The sequence below is a fragment of the Zeus faber genome, assembly GCF_960531495.2.
Source record: "Zeus faber genome assembly, chromosome: 5".
Lineage (NCBI taxonomy): Eukaryota > Metazoa > Chordata > Actinopteri > Zeiformes > Zeidae > Zeus > Zeus faber.
The window spans coordinates 37,031,290-37,050,665 of record NC_137192.1 but is presented as its reverse complement, the minus strand read 5'-3'; the positions used below and the strand labels follow the sequence as shown (position 1 = coordinate 37,050,665).

At 47.8% G+C, this 19,376-nt stretch overlaps 1 protein-coding gene across 1 annotated transcript in view; it reads right to left on the bottom strand.

The window, feature by feature from the left end:
- Window positions 1-1,807: 1,807 nt before the first annotated feature.
- Window positions 1,808-19,376, bottom strand: part of pnp4a (purine nucleoside phosphorylase 4a) — a 19,302-nt gene continuing 1,733 nt past the window's right edge. The window contains exons 4-7 of the mRNA XM_080000161.1: window positions 11,962-12,137; window positions 11,642-11,832; window positions 4,974-5,053; window positions 1,808-3,142 (exon numbers count right to left, since the gene is read on the bottom strand). Coding sequence (XP_079856287.1) covers window positions 3,002-3,142; window positions 4,974-5,053; window positions 11,642-11,832; window positions 11,962-12,137 — 588 coding nt within the window. The 3' untranslated portion in view covers window positions 1,808-3,001. The remainder of the gene's footprint in view (window positions 3,143-4,973; window positions 5,054-11,641; window positions 11,833-11,961; window positions 12,138-19,376) is intronic.

The window sequence follows — 19,376 nt, the reverse complement described above, 5'->3', positions numbered from 1 at the left end:
TATTTAACATGTTTTCTACCGATTTAAACTGTTTTATTTAACAGGTTTTCTCCTGGAATGTCTCGCTGCTTCTGCTTATTACGTTTACAATAATATTGTTTTTCTTGATTGCAAACTCTCTAACTTGAAATTGGAGCCACGCCCATTTACCCAAAACCTACTTTTTTACTTCAAGTTCTTCAATCAGTTGTTGGACTGGATGGAAAGGATGAAGCATGAACTCCTTACCACACAAGACGAGCGTCAGACGCATCAAAGCTTCACGTCATCAGTCCAAACATGATACCAGACCTCCTGATTTCCAGACCTCCAGACCTCCTGACCTTCAGACCTCCAGACCTCCTGACCTTCAGACCTCCAGACCTCCTGACCTTCAGACCTCCAGACCTCCTGATTTCCAGACCTCCAGACCTCCTGACCTTCAGACCTCCAGACCTCCTGACCTCCAGACCTTCAGACCTCCTGACCTCCTGACCTGCTGACCTCCAGACCCGCTGACCTCCTCCATCACAGTTATGACGCCATCCCTGGACGGAGGACGCTGCGTCACTTCTCATCCAGACACTTCTCATAACGACTGGATTATGTTTGTCTTGGTGTGCTGTCTGAGGCAGCAGCGTTGTCCTTTGCTTCCAGGTGGTGGACAGTGTGGCTTCACAGACCGTGCTTCTACTCCTGTTTCCCAACGACCGTTCTCTTGTTCTTCTCCATCTTTTTGCAGAAACAATCAGCCGCAGATTCCATCTTGCTTTGTATCGCGCTTGCTCAGCACGTGAGTCTTCTCTCTCAAGATCCACAGTTTTATCCTGAAGAGCAACAATTTCCTCCTGGTTTTCTCTCACTGCTGTTGTATTGGCTTCAATGCGTTTTCCAAAACTTTTCACAACGGGTGTCTGTTCATCCGTCCTTGGGCTGCACTTTGCACTGAAGCGCCGGTAGTATTTATTGTATTATTTATTATTATTTATTGTAGTATTTATTGTATTATTTATTATTATTTATTGTAGTATTTATTGTTACACGAATGTTGTTGTTACACTAATCTCTGTCGCAATGTAGCTTGAATGTTATTCTCCCTTGTAAGTCGCTTTGGATAAAAGCGTCTGATAAATGACTAAATGTAAATGTAAATGTAAATGTAAATGTAAATGTACTTTCTTCCTCCTTCTTTTTCTCACTTTAGACTTTCATCTTTTCGGCTGCCAGGTGGTCAGTCATGGCGAGTCGTGTCCGCGGGCGCGTCGGCTCGGTTGTACCAAAAGACAATTCTAGTATCAATGTACTTCCACAGGAAGTTGCAGAGGAAACAGGAAACAGAAACACAGGGAACAGGAACCAGAGGAAACAGAGGAAACAGGAAACAGAAACACAGGAAACAGGAAACCGACAGGAAGTTTTGACAAGTATTTTAATCATCTTGAAACACGTCAGAAATAAAACAGAACAACAAAGGGAGAACAAGCACCAATACAATAAATTATTATTATTATATTTGTATTATTTTGTTTTATTATCCATATTATTATTATTATTATTATTGTTATTAGTGTGTAAAGTGTGATATATTAACATTAGCAGGAAGTCACTACGACAAGAGATTAGCATCTAAATCAATAAATATCATTCGTTTTTATAACAAATATATTTAAATAACATTTAAATGTGTGTGTGTGTGTGTGAGTGTGTGTGTGTAAGGTGTGTGTGTGTGTGTGTGTGTGTTAGGTGTGTGTGTGTGTGTGCGTGTGTGTGTGTGTTAGGTGTGTGTGTGTGTGTGTGTGTGTTAGGTGTGTGTGTGTTAGGTGTGTGTGTGTGTGTGTGTGTGTGTGTGTGTGTGTGTTAGGTGTGTGTGTGTGTGTGTGTGTGTGTTAGGTGTGTGTGTGTGTTAGGTGTGTGTGTGTGTGTGTGTGTGTGTGTGTTAGGTGTGTGTGTGTGTGTGTGTGTTAGGTGTGTGTGTTAGGTGTGTGTGTGTGTTAGGTGTGTGTGTGTTAGGTGTGTGTGTGTTAGGTGTGTGTGTGTTAGGTGTGTGTGTGTGTGTTAGGTGTGTGTGTTAGGTGTGTGTGTGTTAGGTGTGTGTGTGTGTTAGGTGTGTGTGTGTGTTAGGTGTGTGTGTGTGTTAGGTGTGTGTGTGTGTGTTAGGTGTGTGTTAGGTGTGTGTGTGTGTGTGTGTGTGTGTGTGTGTTAGGTGTGTGTGTGTTAGGTGTGTGTGTGTGTGTGTGTGTGTGTGTGTGTGTGTTAGGTGTGTGTGTGTGTGTGTTAGGTGTGTGTGTGTGTTAGGTGTGTGTGTGTGTGTGTGTGTGTGTGTGTAGGTGTGTGTGTGTGTGTGTGTAGGTGTGTGTGTGTGTGTGTGTTAGGTGTGTGTGTGTGTGTGTTAGGTGTGTGTGTGTTAGGTGTGTGTGTGTGTTAGGTGTGTGTGTGTTAGGTGTGTGTGTGTTAGGTGTGTGTTAGGTGTGTGTGTGTGTGTTAGGTGTGTGTGTGTGTGTGTGTGTGTTAGGTGTGTGTGTGTGTTAGGTGTGTGTTAGGTGTGTGTGTGTTAGGTGTGTGTGTTAGGTGTGTGTGTGTGTTAGGTGTGTGTTAGGTGTGTGTGTGTGTGTGTTAGGTGTGTGTGTGTGTGTGTTAGGTGTGTGTGTGTGTTAGGTGTGTGTGTGTGTGTTAGGTGTGTGTGTGTGTTAGGTGTGTGTTAGGTGTGTGTGTTAGGTGTGTGTGTGTGTGTTAGGTGTGTGTGTGTGTGTGTTAGGTGTGTGTGTGTGTTAGGTGTGTGTTAGGTGTGTGTTAGGTGTGTGTGTTAGGTGTGTGTGTTAGGTGTGTGTTAGGTGTGTGTGTGTGTGTGTGTGTGTGTGTTAGGTGTGTGTGTGTGTGTGTGTGTGTGTTAGGTGTGTGTGTGTTAGGTGTGTGTGTGTGTGTGTGTGTGTTAGGTGTGTGTGTGTGTGTTAGGTGTGTGTGTTAGGTGTGTGTGTGTGTTAGGTGTGTGTTAGGTGTGTGTTAGGTGTGTGTTAGGTGTGTGTTAGGTGTGTGTGTTGTTGTTCTCGTCCATCCTGCTAACGAGTTCACTAATGAGCTGCAGCAGAGTGTGTGAGCGCAGCGCTGCCACCTCCAGGACGCTGTCATGCTTCACGCTCTGAGAGTCGTCGTAGCTCTTCACCACCTGCAGGATCAATAGCACAGTCACATGATCAATACCATGATCAATACCATGATCAGTTAATTTGTAGTAATACTTTGTAGTAGTAGTACTAGTGTGTAGTACTAGTGTGTTGTATTAGTGCGTAGTAATAGTAGTAGTAGCTTTAGTACTAGCATGTAGTAGTAGTGTGTAGTAGTACTAGTACAAGTATGTAGTCGTAGTGTGTAGTAGTAGTACTAGTAGTAGTGTGTAGTACTAGTGTGTAGTAGTAGTGTTTAGTAGTAGTAGTGGTAGTAGTAGTAGTAGTAGTGTGTAGTACTAGTGTGTAGTACTAGTGTGTAGTAGTAGTGTGTAGTACTAGTAGTAATAGTGTATAGTACTAGTGTGTAGTAGTAGCAGTAGTATTAGTGTGTAGTACTAGTGTGTAGTAGTGTGTAGTAGTAGCAGTAGTATTAGTGTGTAGTACTAGTGTGTAGTAGTGTGTAGTAGTAGTAGTAGTAGTAGTAGTAGTAGTAGTAGTAGTAGTAGTCTTAGGTACTAGTGTGTAGAAGTAGTAGTAGTAGTAGTGTGTAGGAGTAGAAGTGTGTAGTATTAGTGTGTAGTAGTCGTAGTGTTTAGTATATGCATGTAGTAGTGTTGTGTAGTACTAGTACTAGTGTGTAGTCGTAGTAGTAGTAGTAGTACTAGTAGTAGTGTGTAGTACTAGTGTGTAGTATTAGTAGGGTGAAATAGTAGTCGCAGTAGTAGTGTTTAGTGATAGCGTGTAGGAGTAGTGTGTAGCAGTAGTATGAGTACTAGTATGTACTGGTAGTGTGTAGTAGCAGTACTAGTAGTAGTGTGTAGTACTAGTGTGTAGTAATAGTTGGGTGAAATAGTAGTCGCAGTAGTAGTGTTTAGTAATAGCGTGTAGGAGTAGTGTGTTGGAGTAGTACGAGTACTAGTATGTACTGGTCATGTGTAGTAGTAGTAGTACTAGTAGTAGTGTGTAGTACTAGTGCGTAGCAGTAGTATTAGTAGCAGTAGCAGTAGTAGTGTGTAGTACTAATGTGTAGTAGAAATGTGTAGTACGAGAGGGTAGTTTTAGTGTGTAGTAATAGTGCTTAGTAGTAGTAGTGTGTATTAGTAGTAGTAGTGTGTAGAACTAGTGTGTAGTAGTAGTGTGTAGTAGTAGTAGTAGTAGTAGTAGTGTGTAGTACTAGTGTGTAGTACTAGTGTGTAGTAGTAGTAGTAGTAGTAGTAGTACTAGTGTGTGATATTAGTGTGTAGTAGTAGTGTGTAGATATAGTAGTAGGAGTGTGTAGTACTAGTGTGGAGTAGTATTACAAGTACTAGTATTAGTAGAAGTGTGCAGTACTAGTGGTAGTGTGTAGTACTAGAGTGTAGTACTAGTGTGTAATAGAAGTAGTGTGTAGAACTAGCGTGTAGGAGTATTGTGTAGTACTAGTGTGTAATAGTAGTGTATAGTACTAATGTGTAGTAGTAGTAGTAGTAGTAGTAGTAGTAGTAGTAGTAGTGTGTAGTAGTAGTAGTAGTAGTAGTAGTGTGTAGTAGTAGTACTAGGAGTGTGTAGTACTAGTGTGTAGTACTAGGTTGTAGTAGTAGTAGTAGTGTGTAGTACTAGTGTGTATTAGTAGTAGTAGTAGTAGTAGTAGTAGTAGTAGTAGTAGTAGTAGTAGTAATGTGTAGTCATAGTAGTAGTAGTAGTAGTAGTAGTAGTGTGTAGTAGTAGTAGTAGTGTGTTGAAGAAGTAGAAGTAGGAGTGTGTAGTACTAGTGTGTAGTAGTAGTATGTATTAGTAGTAGTAGTAGTAGTAGAAGTAGTCGTAGTGTGTTGTACTAGTGTGACGTCATACCTTGTTGGTGATGAGGGACAGACCAAAGACCCGCAGTCCACAGTGCGACGCCACCAGAACCTCAGGAGCAGTACTCATTCCTGGAACACAGTACACAAATACTACTCACAATACAGTGTGTTAAAGAGTGTGTACAGTGTGTTACAGTGTGTGTTACAGTGTGTTACAGTGCGTGTTACAGTGTGTTAGTGTGTTACAGTGTGTTACAGTGTGTAACAGTGTGTTACAGTGTGTTACTGTGTGTTACAGTGTGTGTACAGTGTGTGTACAGTGTGTGTATATTACAGTGGCTCTAGATCAGGGGTGTCCAAACTACAGCCCACGGGCCAGCTGCGGCCCGTGATCCATTTTTAATAGGCCTGCAGCAAGTTACACAATAGAATGGAATATGGCCCACACATCAAACTTGCGCTTGCAGGGAGTTGACGATAACTTTTGCATTACGGAGGAGCTAAATGGGACAAGCTGTGTGGAGTTACAACGGATGGAGCTCCGGCAATAACAGGCAAGCATAAAGGAATGGCCTACATGGTGTGCGCCAAGGTGCAAGAGAGTGGAGGTGAGGCTGTTAAAATGCCCTGTATCATCCCCCAGGAAGCCCTCTGTGCCAAGACAGTGCAGCTTGGTGATGGGATCAACACTGTTGTGAAAACTGTCAAAATAATTTGAGCACGAAGGCTCGACCACAGAGAATTTCAAGCTTTCCTATCTGATGTCGATGCTGAACACGGGGACCTACTCCACCATTCTCATGTGCGCTGGCTAAGTCGCGGGTCCGTGCTACAGTGTTTTTATTCCCTGAAATCAGAAATCGACCAGTATTTGAAAGGGAAGGACCGAGCTCTTCATGAGCTGAGTGACCCTCTGTGGTGGCAGACCTGGCTTTTTTAGTTGATCTTATTGTAAGAGCCAAAATGCTGTTTTGAATTCATGTTGTAATTTTGTTTGTGTAACACTGGGTGGCACATGTCTGCAAATTGACCTCAGGTATATAGGTAGGAAATACCATGTTGTTGGCAGGTGTTTGACCCGGAAGGGTAAAGGGTTTTGACTCATTTTTCGATGCGTCATCAGCCGGATTGTCTTTGGAGCAGACATGCCTCCATTGCCAGGGTTCTGATGCCTCTCGGATGGTTGAGATTCTATGAGCCACGAATGTGTGAAACCGTCTATCCTCGTTCTTAATGTACTTGTGGCACGGTGGCGCAGTGCATCGCACTGCTGCCTCACAGCAAGAAGGTCCTGGGTTCGATTCCCGCCTGGGGCGCTGTTGGCACCGTGCTCCGGTGGGTTATCTCCCAAATAGGAGCCTTTCTGTGTGGAGTTTGCATGTTCTCCCCGTGCTCACATGGGGTTTCCTCCACCTCCCGTCAGTAAGGACCCCCACCAAAAACATGCACCATCATTGTCTGACCAGCGATGGACATTTATCACCTGGTCCCCGGGCGCGTCCACGTATGCTGCCCACTGCTCCTGGCTGTGCCCCCGGAGGAAGGACAACCCAGAATGGGTCAAAAGCAGAGAATCCATTTCACCGGCCACCATTAAAGTGTGTGTGCAAGCATGTGTTATAGTGTTGTGTGTTGCGTGATGAATAAAGACTGTTTCTTCTTTTCTACTTTAGAACTGCGGTACTGTCTGTCCAAAAGACAGAATCTTCCAACATGAAATTGAGTTCCACCTTTAGCATTGAGTCTACCCGTACAGAAAGGACTGCTGCTGTCAACTCCAGTCGTGGAATAGTTATAGCCTTCAGTGGCGTCACTCTAGCCTTGCCGAGCAGACAGGCGACTTGGATGTGACATTGCTGGCTCAACATCCTCAAGTATGTGACAGTCCCATATCCAACTTCACTGGTGTCGGCGAAGTGATGTAGCTGGGCCTCAGCAACTTCCCTGATGTCCACTGGCTTGACACATCTGGGTATCTCGAATGCATTGAGCTGGTCCAGGTCTTCCAACCATGCTTTCCACTGGCTTAAGATGTCAGGTGGCAAGGCGTCATCCGATGCACATCCTCTTCTGCATAGTTCCTGCTGCATCATCTTCGCAGGCAGTGTCACTGGTGCCAGGAGGTTTAGGGGGTCATACACTGAGCAGATGGTTGACAGCATACCACGTCTGGTAAATGCCTGTTGCCTCACCTCGATCTTAAATTTGAAAGAGTCGGTTTCTATGCACCACAGTAGACCCAAAGCTCTATCTACTGGCAGCTTGTCTCGATCCAGATCAAATTCCTTTTACTCCTTAGCCCTTCGCTCTGTTGGGATGGCCTGTAAGACAGAGCGGCTGTTGCTAGTCCACTTCTCCAAGACAAAACCTCCCTCTGGCACAGTGCAGTTAGGTCTTGGATCATCTGGATAGCATCCCCTTCGGTGGCTGAGATCTTCAAAGAATCATCCACATAAAAGTTTTTCTTGACAGCTTGACATACACTGGCACCAAACTCAGACTGATGATCTTCAGCGCCTTTTTTCAGCGCATAGCTTGCACAGCTTGGAGAGGACACAGCACCAAACAGGTGAATGGTCATCCTGTGCTCCACCAGGTCCTTAGTGACGTCTCCATTTGGCCACCAGGAAGTCCCGGTCTTCTTCTGCAACCTTTACCTGGTGAAACATGGCTTGTATATCGCCCATGAATGCTACAGGTTCCTCTCTGAAGCGAAACAGGACTCCAAGCAGTGAGCTGGTAAGGTTAGGGCCCTGAAGCAGTTCATATTTCAATGATGCTCCTTGAAAGGTGGCTCCAAAATCAAACACAACCCGAAGGGTTCCTTCCCTTGGGTGATGGACCGCATGGTGGGGGATGTACCACACTCTGCCAGGTTCGCCTTGAAGCTTCTGCTGGGGCACAGGCTCTGCGTAGTTGTTAGCGATAAGGCTATTCACATACTGTGCGTACTCCTGGTGCAAGCTGTCACTACTCAAGAACCTTCTTCTTAAGCCCTGCATCCTTTGCTTCACCACAGCCAAGTTTTTGGGCAGAGAAACACCCTTTTTCTTGAAGGGTAACTTTAAACAGTACCTTCCATCTTGCAGCACTGCTGAATGCTCCATGATCTCCATGAATTTGATGTAGTCTCGAGACATTTCCTTTTCCTCTGTAGCCTTCTCACTGAAATCATGGTTGTATTGACTAACAAGCATGTCTTCGAGCCTTTGCAGAGAGATGCGGCTCACTGTGGCGGAGGACAATGATTCATCACTGTTTCCACTCAGTGGGCCATTAACCACCCATCCCAGCACTGTCCTAATAGCGTAAGGGCCATTCTGGCAGCTATTGATGACCTCCCAGGGTTCTAGTACCTTGGGTGCGTTAGTTCCAATTAACAGGTCAACATCTGCCTTCACGCTTGGGATGCACACCTTTGAGAGATAAGGCCACTTAGCTAGATCCTCAGACCTTATCATATTATCCACAGTGACTGGCATTTCTTTCTGTGTGAATACCTCAGGGAGGGTATAAAATTTATTACCGTCCAGATCAGACACCTCCAGACCTGACAAAGCATATTCTGAGACAACCTTTTCTTGCCCCATTGTGCGCAATAGGAAACTTGTTCCTTGGCCTGTGATTTTCAACTTCTGCATCAGGCGTTTAGAGCAGAATGTGGCTGAACTTCCAGCATCTAGAAAGGCATACGTTGAAATTACATGGCTTCCCTTTGCAGACTTCACCTTGACAGGAAGGATGGATAGCAAACACTGGTCCTTACCGGCCCCTGTATGTCCACATGTTTCAGGAGGGGACTGTTGCTGGCCAGGTGAGGCTCTTAACTGTTCCTGAGTCAGTGGTCTTTTAATGTGCAGCACAGTATGGTGAGATTGTCCACAGATTTTACATGCCAAGCGACTCTCACAGTCCCTGCTTATGTGGCCAACATGTAGACATGCAAAACAAACTCCCTTTTGCCTCAGGAAGAGGATCTTCTCCTTGTGCTCTTTGGCTGTAGAAAAGAAACAGAAGAAACAGTCTTTATTTGTCACACAACACACCACACTACAACACATGCTTGCACACACACACACATGCACATGCTTTGGATGGTGCCGGTGAAATGGTTCCTCTGCATTGAACCATCCTGGCCTGTCCTTCCTCCGAGGCCACAGCCAGGAGCAGTGGGCAGCATACGTGGACGACCGGGGACCAGGTGATAAGTGTCCATAGCTGGTCAGACGATGTAAACTGCTTGCACTCCTCCACAAGGTGGCGACGATCACAACAAAGGCACTTAGCTTCCTCACTGTGCCCTGTGCCCAACAGTTGCTCCTTTATGTCCTCAGACAGATCCTTGAAAGTCACAGCAGTAGCAACAATGTTAGCCTTTACATGGCTCCTGGGCTGTGAATTAAATCTTGATGGAGGCCTTGTTGCAGAGGCAGTAGGTGGATCCTGTTTGTCGCCAAACAGAGGGTCCGAAAGGATTTTGACACGGCGTTCGATAAGCTGGACCAAGTCAGTGATGTGGGCTCGGTCATGAGTCCTTTCCATGATGTCATGAGCTGTAGTTCTCCATTGCTCTCTCATCTTAAATGGCAGCTTGGAGATAATGGTCCTCATATTGTTCCTGCATGTAATGAAGCTCCCCCATTACATTGCAACAGCCACGTAAAAACAAGGAGTAGTCTTGCAGTGCGTTCACATCCTCAGCCTAAACTGCTTGCCAGGCCAAGGCCTTGTTCATATAAGCTATGGCCACCTTGTATGGGTTGCCATGGTGTTCCTGCAAAAGACCCTTTGCCACTTTGTAGCCATGGTCAGGCGGCATATGCTGACAGCTACGCGTCAACTCTTGTGGCTGTCCTCTGGTGAACTGCTCTAGATAAAGACAGTCTGCACTTTCCGCTTTGCTTTCCACACCTTGTTCAAAGGCTTTAATGAACGGTCTGAACTGGAGAGGGTCCCCATCAAACACAGGAATCTCTCTTGATGGCAGAGATGATGTATGGTGTTGGCGAACCAGGGCAGCGGTGATGTCATTTTGCCTTTGCATAATGGCCAGTAGATCGGGGGAACGAGTTCCATTGGCTGGCTGGTCTGTGAAAGGCCTTTGTTGTTCGGTTGTCAACTGCTGCCTATAGTCAGCTGATTCCAATGTTCCTTGCTGTAGCTCACGTGGATTGTGCTGATGTTTAGAGGCATCCATACACCACAGCTCAGTTTGCCTTTTGATCACATCTGGTGACAGCGGGTTGTTAGGTGGTAACGGTCCTTTGGCGGAGACATATTGTGTAAGCTTTGATAGTCCAGGTTGAAATTCCTTTGTTTTAGGATTTAAGACACTTATTGATTGCATTTTTCCTTTTTCCTTTTCCACACTTACCATCTGAACACACTGAACAAGAGTCTACAAGGCAGAGAGCAGCTTGAACCCCAACTTTATGAGCACATGAGAGCCTCTGTGTGAACTACGCAACTTCAATGTTGCACCTCCCCACTCTGTCCAAAATCAAATGAGCTTTTCCAAAGGCCAAGCTTTCTGCTAAAAAGAGGAAACATGTGTCTGTGATCACATCTCTCATGACAGAATTCAGTCAGAGCTTCAAGATTTTTCAATCATTAAGAAATGTTATTTATAAAGCCTAATCAGTCCCACAACGGGGAAATACGCAATTTATCTGCATTTACCGTCCTAGTATCTGAGGTGTCTAGGAGCAGTGGCTGCCATGTAGAGGCGCCTGGGGAGCAGTTAGGGGGTTAAATGTCTTGCTCAAGGACACATCAGCACGCTACCAGGAAAAGCCTTGGATCGAACCAGCTGCTTACTAGATGACCCGCTCTACCTCCTGATGGATGCAGAAGAAGTGGAAGAGTCTGCAGTTACAACTTATGGAAATGCAGTGATGATTCTCTGAGGAATCAACTTCAGCTTCTCTCCCGACCCGACTTCTAGCAGAGCTTGGACAAGGCAGAGTTTCCTCTGAAGGAGACGCCACGCAAAGAAAAAGACGAGTCAGTTCAGCTCAACATCCGTATGAGAGCAAACATGTTCTCTGTTAACACTGAACAAAAGCAGCTTGACAACCAAAATGGCCGACAGCCATCTCTGTGATCTCCTTCACATCTCAAACTTAGTCCTGAGCTGCAGCCAAAGAGCAGCATCACGGCTCCAGCTGAGTGCAACGCTGCTCCCATGAGGTGAGTGAGTTAAAAATATATGACACAGTAGTCATGTGTTAATGAGACCAATACTTCATAAATTCAGTCAATTAAAGTTGATAACATGTTATAACAAACGTTAGTTGATGTGTTAACAAGCCCAATAATATATTTGCATAACAACCTCGAATACACCATCCCCTTTTCCCCTTATTTCCCCCCCTGTATACAGAGTTGTGAAGGGGGATCAGCATCCTGACTAAGAACCAATCAGAGGCTGCTGTTTTCACAATGTGCTGACAACCATTTTTGCAACAAAATAAATGAAAACTCATTCATGGAAAGCTGTGATGTGGGCCTTTTTTTTTTGAAGCATATTCAATTATCAAGCATAATTGACCTACATTTGATTGATTTGACTAACTTTAATACACTGGAGGTGTGGCCATATGGTCTAGTGAGTAGCCCCGCCCTTTGCATATTTTTCTGTATGTGATCCTCAGTGAAAAACGTTTGGACACCCCTGGTACAGTGTGAGTACAGTTCGTGTACAGTGTGTGGACATACCCACGGCATCCACCCCCAGACGGTGTAGGAGGCGGGCCTCAGCCACCGTCTCGAAGTTGGGCCCGCCCACCATGGCGTAAACGCCCTCGTGCAGGAAGTGGGCCACGCCCATCTGCTTGGCGATATCCAGCACCAGGCGCCGCAGCTCGCGGTCGTACACACTGGACATGGGTGGGAAGCGCGGGCCGAACCTGGCAGTACATGAAAAATACTACATGAATACTACACCATCTCTAAGCACTTTGTGTACGACGTGTACTATGTGAACTATGTGTACTACGTGTACTATGTGTACTGGATGTAGTAGTACTGCATGTTACTTGTCGTCGTTGGCGCCGCTCAGGGGGCTCAAGCCCGACAGCCCTGGGAAGTTGACGTGGTCCTTGATGATCATGATGTCACCGGCGTGGAAGCTGTCGGCCAATGAGCCGGCAGCGTTGGTCACTATCACAGTCTCCACCCCCAACAGCTTAAATACCCGCACCGGGAACGTGGTCTGGAGGACAGACAGGTGGAGAGAGACAGACAGGCAGGGAGAGACAGTTGCAGCAGAAAATGAGCTCCTACAACATTCATTAAAAGTCATTATTTTTTCATTGAGTACGATGACAAGTTTCGTTTTAAATGAACCAAGAAGAATTCCTGCAAAGCTGAGTAACTTTGCAGAAACATTGGAACTACTACTGGACTGAAAGTGATGCTAAGTGATGCTAAGTGATACTAAGTGATGCTGAGTGATGCTAAGTGATGCTCAGTGCTGCTGAGTGATGCTAAGTGATGCTGAGTGATGCTAAGTGATGCTAAGTGATGCTCAGTGCTGCTGAGTGATGCTGAGTGATGCTAAGTGATGCTAAGTGATGCTCAGTGCTGCTGAGTGATGCTAAGTGCTGCTAAGTGATGCTAAGTGTGGCTGAGTGATGCTGAGTGATGCTAAGTGATGCTAAGTGATGCTAAGTGCTGCTGAGTGATGCTCAGTGCTGCTGAGTGATGCTGAGTGATGCTAAGTGATGCTAAGTGATGCTGAGTGATGCTAAGTCATGCTGAGTGATGCTGAGTGATGCTCAGTGCTGCTGAGTGATGCTGAGTGATGCTAAGTGATGCTAAGTGATGCTGAGTGATGCTGAGTGATGCTGAGTGATGCTAAGTGATGCTAAGTGCTGCTAAGTGATGCTAAGTGATGCTAAGTGATGCTCAGTGATGCTAAGTGCTGCTAAGTGATGCTAAGTGTGGCTGAGTGATGCTGAGTGATGCTAAGTGATGCTAAGTGATGCTAAGTGCTGCTGAGTGATGCTCAGTGCTGCTGAGTGATGCTGAGTGATGCTAAGTGATGCTAAGTGATGCTGAGTGATGCTAAGTGATGCTGAGTGATGCTGAGTGATGCTGAGTGATGCTAAGTGATGCTAAGTGATGCTAAGTGATGCTCAGTGATGCTAAGTGATGCTAAGTGCTGCTAAGTGATGCTAAGTGATGCTGAGTGATGCTGAGTGATGCTAAGTGATGCTAAGTGCTGCTAAGTGATGCTAAGTGATGCTAAGTGATGCTCAGTGATGCTAAGTGCTGCTAAGTGATGCTAAGTGTGGCTGAGTGATGCTGAGTGATGCTAAGTGATGCTAAGTGATGCTAAGTGCTGCTGAGTGATGCTCAGTGCTGCTGAGTGATGCTGAGTGATGCTAAGTGATGCTAAGTGATGCTGAGTTATGCTGAGTGATGCTAAGTGATGCTAAGTGATGCTAAGTGATGCTGAGTGATGCTCAGTGCTGCTGAGTGATGCTGAGTGATGCTAAGTGATGCTAAGTGATGCTGAGTGATGCTGAGTGATGCTGAGTGATGCTGAGTGATGCTAAGTGATGCTAAGTGCTGCTAAGTGATGCTAAGTGATGCTAAGTGATGCTCAGTGATGCTAAGTGCTGCTAAGTGATGCTAAGTGATGCTGAGTGATGCGAAGTGATGCTCAGTGCTGCTAAAAGTTGCTAAGTGATGCTAAGTGAGCACCTGCCACAGCCACACCACTAGGGAACAACTTGGAGAATAAGAAAAACGAAAAGGGGATACACGAAGGAAAAGGACGTCCTATGGACAGAAAAAATGAGGACAAAACTACCAAGACCTATGGGATAAAATAATCAAGACTTGGAAGGGGAGTTAATATTAAAAATCTCATAACAAAAGTAGAGCTTTCAAGCTAACAGCTAAAGAGGAGGCACTTTCTAAAAGTTAACAGTCCTGACTCTGTTCCTGGTCCTGACTTCCTGCCTGTTCCTGGGTCACCTGAGCAGAATGAGATGAACTGGATGTGTTGAAGGAGGAGAGCAGGGCGGAGCCCCCCCCACCAGACGACTGACACACACCTTCTCAACCTCAGAGAGACCCCCACCCGCCACCAGACACACGCCCAGTTCTCTCTGCCACACCCATCTACGTCAGCCTGACAACATCATCATACGCACAGGCACCAACCACCTGCGTTACAAGGGAGAGGGCGTGACAGAGGCCCTGACGGAGGTGGCTAGGAAAGCCCACAGAGAGTTTCCCAGAGCCAACATCACCATCATCTCCACCCTACTGCCAAGGACAGACGTCCCCTCTGACACCATCAACAAGATCAACAACAAGATCACCACAGACGGTGGCAGCCTGACCCACGTCACCATCGCCCTTCACCCCACACTAACGGCCGAGCACCTACACCACAAGCTACACCTGGCACAGAACTACGTCTGGATGGTTGCAGAGCCACACTATATTGAGGAGATTCTTCAGCTCAACTACAACATCACACACCCCACCAAGCAAGACAGAGGAAAGCTCCACCCAACAGACCCCAACCTACCAGATCCCGTCCCTCTACACCTCCACCCAGAGGATCCCATCCTTCTAGACCTACATCCAGAGGATCTCAGCCCTCTAGACCTCCACCCAGAGGATCCCAGCCCTCTAGAGCTCCACCCAGAGGATCCCAGCCTTCTAGACCTACATCCAGAGGATCTCAGCCCTCTAGACCTCCACCCAGAGGATCCCAACCCTCTAGATCTTCACCCGGAGGATCCCAGCCTTCTAGACCTACATCCAGAGGACACTAACCCTCTAGACCTCCACCCAGAGGATCCTAGACTCCCACCAAACAGAACCCAGAATAGGAGTCCTCCAGCCAATGTAGAGCAGTCAGGCTCTGGTGCCAGGCCCCGACCCCACACCTGGCACTAACCCTAACCCTAACCCCACCCTTCCACTGTACCTCAACCCCACCCCTCCACTGTACCTCAACCCCACTCCCCCACTGTACCTCAACCCCACCCCTCCACTGTACCTCAACCCCACACCTTCACTGTACCTCAAACCCACACCTTCACTGTACCTCAACCTCACCCCTTCACACCATCCCTCCGCTGTACCTCAACCTCTACGGTACCTCAAACCCCACTCCTCCACTGTACCTCAACCCCACCCCTCCACTGTACCTCAACCCCACCCCTCCACTCTACCTCAACCCCACACCTTCACTGTACCTCAACCCCACACCTTCACTGTACCTCAACCCCACCCCTCCACTGTATCTCAACCCCACACCTTCACTGTACTTCAACCCCACCCCTTCACTGTACCTCAGCCCCACCCCTCCACTCTCCCCCAGCCCCAGCCCTCTGCTGTACCTCAACCCCACACCTTCACTGTACCTCAACCCCACCCCTCCACTCTACATCAACCCCACACATTCACGCCACCCCTCTGCTCTACCTCAACCTCCACTGTACATCAACCCCACCCTTCCACTGTACCTCAACCCCACCCCTCCACTCTACCTCAACCCCACCCCTTCACTGTACCTCAACCCCACCCCTCCACTGTGCCTCAACCCCACACCTTCACTGTACTCAACCCCACCCCTTCACACCACCCCTCCGCTGTACCTCAGCCTCCACTGTACCTCAACCCTACCCCTCCACTGTACTCAACCCTACCCCTTCATTGTACCTCAACCCCACACCCCCAAACTACCTCAACCCCACACCTTCAGTGTACCTCAACCCCACCCCTTCACGCCACCCCTCCACTGTACATCAACCCCACCCCTCCACTGTACCGCAACCCCACCCCACCCCTCCACTCTACCTCAACCCCACAGCTTCACTGTACCTCAACCCCACCCCTTCACTGTACCTCAACCCCACACCTTCACTGTACCTCAACCCCACCCCTCCACTCTACCTCAACCCCACACCTTCACGCCACCCCTCCACTGTACCTAAACCTCCACTGTACATCAACCACACCCCTCCACTGTACCTCAACCTCCACTGTACATCAACCCCACCCTTCCACTGTACCTCAACCCCACCCCTCCACTCTACCTCAACCACACCCCTTCACTGTACCTCAACCCCACCCCTTCACACCACCCCTCCACTGTACCTCAACCTCCACTGTACCTCAACCCCACCCCTCCACTGTACCTCAACACCACCCCTCCACTCTACCTCAACCACACCCCTTCACTGTACCTCAACTCCACCCCTCCACTCTACCTCAAACCCAACCCTTCACTGTACCTGAACCCCACCCCTTCACTGTACCTCAACCCCCCCTCCACTGTACCTCAACCTCACCCCTCCACTCTACCTCAACCACACCCATTCACTGTACCTGAACCCCACCCCTTCACTGTACCTCAACCCCCCCCTCCACTGTACCTCAATCCCACCCCTCCACTCTACCTCAACCTCACCCCTCCACTCTACCTCAACCACAACCATTCACTGTACCTCAACCCCACCCCTTCACCGTACCTCAACCCCACACCTTCACTGTACCTCAACCCCACCCCTTCACACCACCCCTCCACTGTACCTCAGCCTCCACTGTACCTCAACCCCACCCCTCCACTGTACCTCAACCCCACCCCTCCACTGTACCTCAACCACACCCCTTCACTGTACCTCAACTCCACCCCTCCACTCTACCTCAACCCCACCCCTCCACTGTACCTCAACCCCACCCCTTCACTGTACCTCAACCCCACCCCTCCACTGTACATCAACCCCACCCCTCCACTGTACCTCAACCTCCACTGTACATCAACCCCACCCTTCCACTGTACCTCAACCCCACCCCTCCACTCTACCTCAACCACACCCCATTCACTGTACCTCAACCCCACCCCTTCACACCACCCCTCCACTGTACCTCAGCCTCCACTGTACCTCAACCCCACCCCTCCACTGTACCTCAACCCCACCCCTCCACTCTACCTCAACTACACCCCTTCACTGTACCTCAACTCCACCCCTCCACTCTACCTCAACCCCACACCTTCACTGTACCTCAACCCCACCCCTTCACACCACCCCTCCACTGTACCTCAACCTCCACTGTACCTCAACCCCACCCCTCTACTGTACCTCAACCCCACCCCTTCACTGTACCTCAACCCCACACCTTCACTGTACCTCAACCCCACCCCTCCACTGTACCTCAACCCCACCACTTCACTGAACCTCAACCTCCACTGTACCTCAACCCCACCCCTTCACTGTACCTCAACCCCACCCCTCCCCAGAGAAACAACCCAACTAAAGGCCTGTACATGTGAATGGTAGGATCAGAGGAAGCTTCACGTACATGCTCAGATCATGGAACTAGTGTCGTTGACCATGCACCAACGACATGGACACCACTCTCCTCCATCAGCGTGTTCACTGTCCCACCACAGACACCACTTACAGACCACCGTCAGATAAACGTCGATCTGAAGACCTCCACCAATATCTTCTTCTTCTTTGGGTTGCTCCCGTTAGGGGTCGATCATCTGCCTCCAATATATACCAATATATCCAATATCCAACATATACCAATATATAGACAGGTGTGGTTAGTGTAGGACAGGTGTGGTCAGTGTAAGACAGGTGTGGTCAGAGTAGGACAGGTGTGGTCAGTATTGAACAGGTGTGGTCAGTGTAAGACAGGTGTGGTCAGTGTAGGACAGGTGTGGGCAGAGTAAGACAGGTGTGGGCAGAGTAAGACAGGTGTGGTCAGTGTTGGACAGGTGTGGTCAGTGTTGGACAGGTGTGGTCAGTGTAAGACAGGTGTGGTCAGTGTAAGACAGGTGTGGTCAGTGTAAGACAGGTGTGGGCAGCGTAAGACAGGTGTGGTCAGTGTAGGACAGGTGTGGGCAGAGTAAGACAGGTGTGGGCAGAGTAAGACAGGTGTGGGCAGAGTAAGACAGGTGTGGTCAGTGTAAGACAGGTGTGGTCAGAGTAAGACAGGTGTGGGCAGCGTATGACAGGTGTGGTCAGTGTAAGACAGGTGTGGTCAGAGTAGGACAGGTGTGGTCAGTATTGAACAGGTGTGGTCAGTGTAAGACAGGTGTGGTCAGTGTAAGACAGGTGTGGGCAGAGTAAGACAGGTGTGGTCAGTGTTGGACAGGTGTGGTCAGTGTAAGACAGGTGTGGTCAGAGTAAGACAGGTGTGGTCAGTTAAGACAGGTGTGGGCAGAGTAAGACAGGTGTGGTCAGTTAAGACAGGTGTGGTCAGAGTAAGACAGGTGTGGTCAGTGTAAGACAGGTGTGGGCAGAGTAAGACAGGTGTGGGCAGAGTAAGACAGGTGTGGTCAGTGTAAGACAGGTGTGGGCAGAGTAAGACAGGTGTGGGCAGAGTAAGACAGGTGTGGGCAGTTAAGACAGGTGTGGTCAGAGTAAGACAGGTGTGGTCAGAGTAAGACAGGTGTGGGTAGTTAAGACAGGTGTGGGCAGAGTAAGTCAGGTGTGGTCAGTGTAAGACAGGTGTGGGCAGTGTAAGACAGGTGTGGGCAGTTAAGACAGGTGTGGGCAGTTAAGACAGGTGTGGGCAGTTAAGACAGGTGTGGTGAGCGTAAGACAGGTGTGGTCAGAGTAAGACAGGTGTGGTCAGAGTAAGACAGGTTTGGTCAGTGTAAGACAGGTGTGGGCAGAGTAAGACAGGTGTGGGCAGAGTAAGACAGGTGTGGCCAGAGTAAGACAGGTGTGGCCAGAGTAAGACAGGTGTGGTCAGTGTTGGACAGGTGTGGTCAGTGTTGGACAGGTGTGGTCAGTGTTGGACAGGTGTGGTCAGTGTTGGACAGGTATGGTCAGTGTAAGACAGGTGTGGGCAGAGACAGACAGGTGTGGTCAGTGTAAGACAGGTGTGGTAGAGACAGACATGCACTGTGATGAATAAAGATGGCCGTGGCCCCCAGCTGGACGCTTCATAGAGCCACCTGCCCTCTACATACTGGTACTTTTTATTATTATTGACTTACTTTTAACTTTTATTGTTACTATTCATATTTTTACTGTTGTTGTTGTTGTTGTTATTATGGTGTTAAATTAGACTGGTTGTCAATGTTATTAGTGTTATTATTATGAGGTTGATGTGTTGTTATTGTATCTAATGTTGTTGTTGTTGTTGTTGTTGTTGTTGTTGAGTGCTACCTGCCCTCAAGCTTTGGAAATACTGTCGTAATAACCGTCATCAAATAAACATCAATTGATTTGAATGGAGAGACAGAGAGACAGGTGGAGAGAGGCAGGTGGAGAGAGACAGGTGGAGAGAGACGGGTGGAGAGAGACGGGTGAAGAGAGACAGTAAAATCTTAACTTACAGAGTGTAATCTTTGGGAGCTCACTGGGATACAAATACACACACATAAACACACATACACACACACACACACATAGTAGTTGTGTGTGTGTGTTTAGAATAGAATAGAATCTAGTTTAAAATT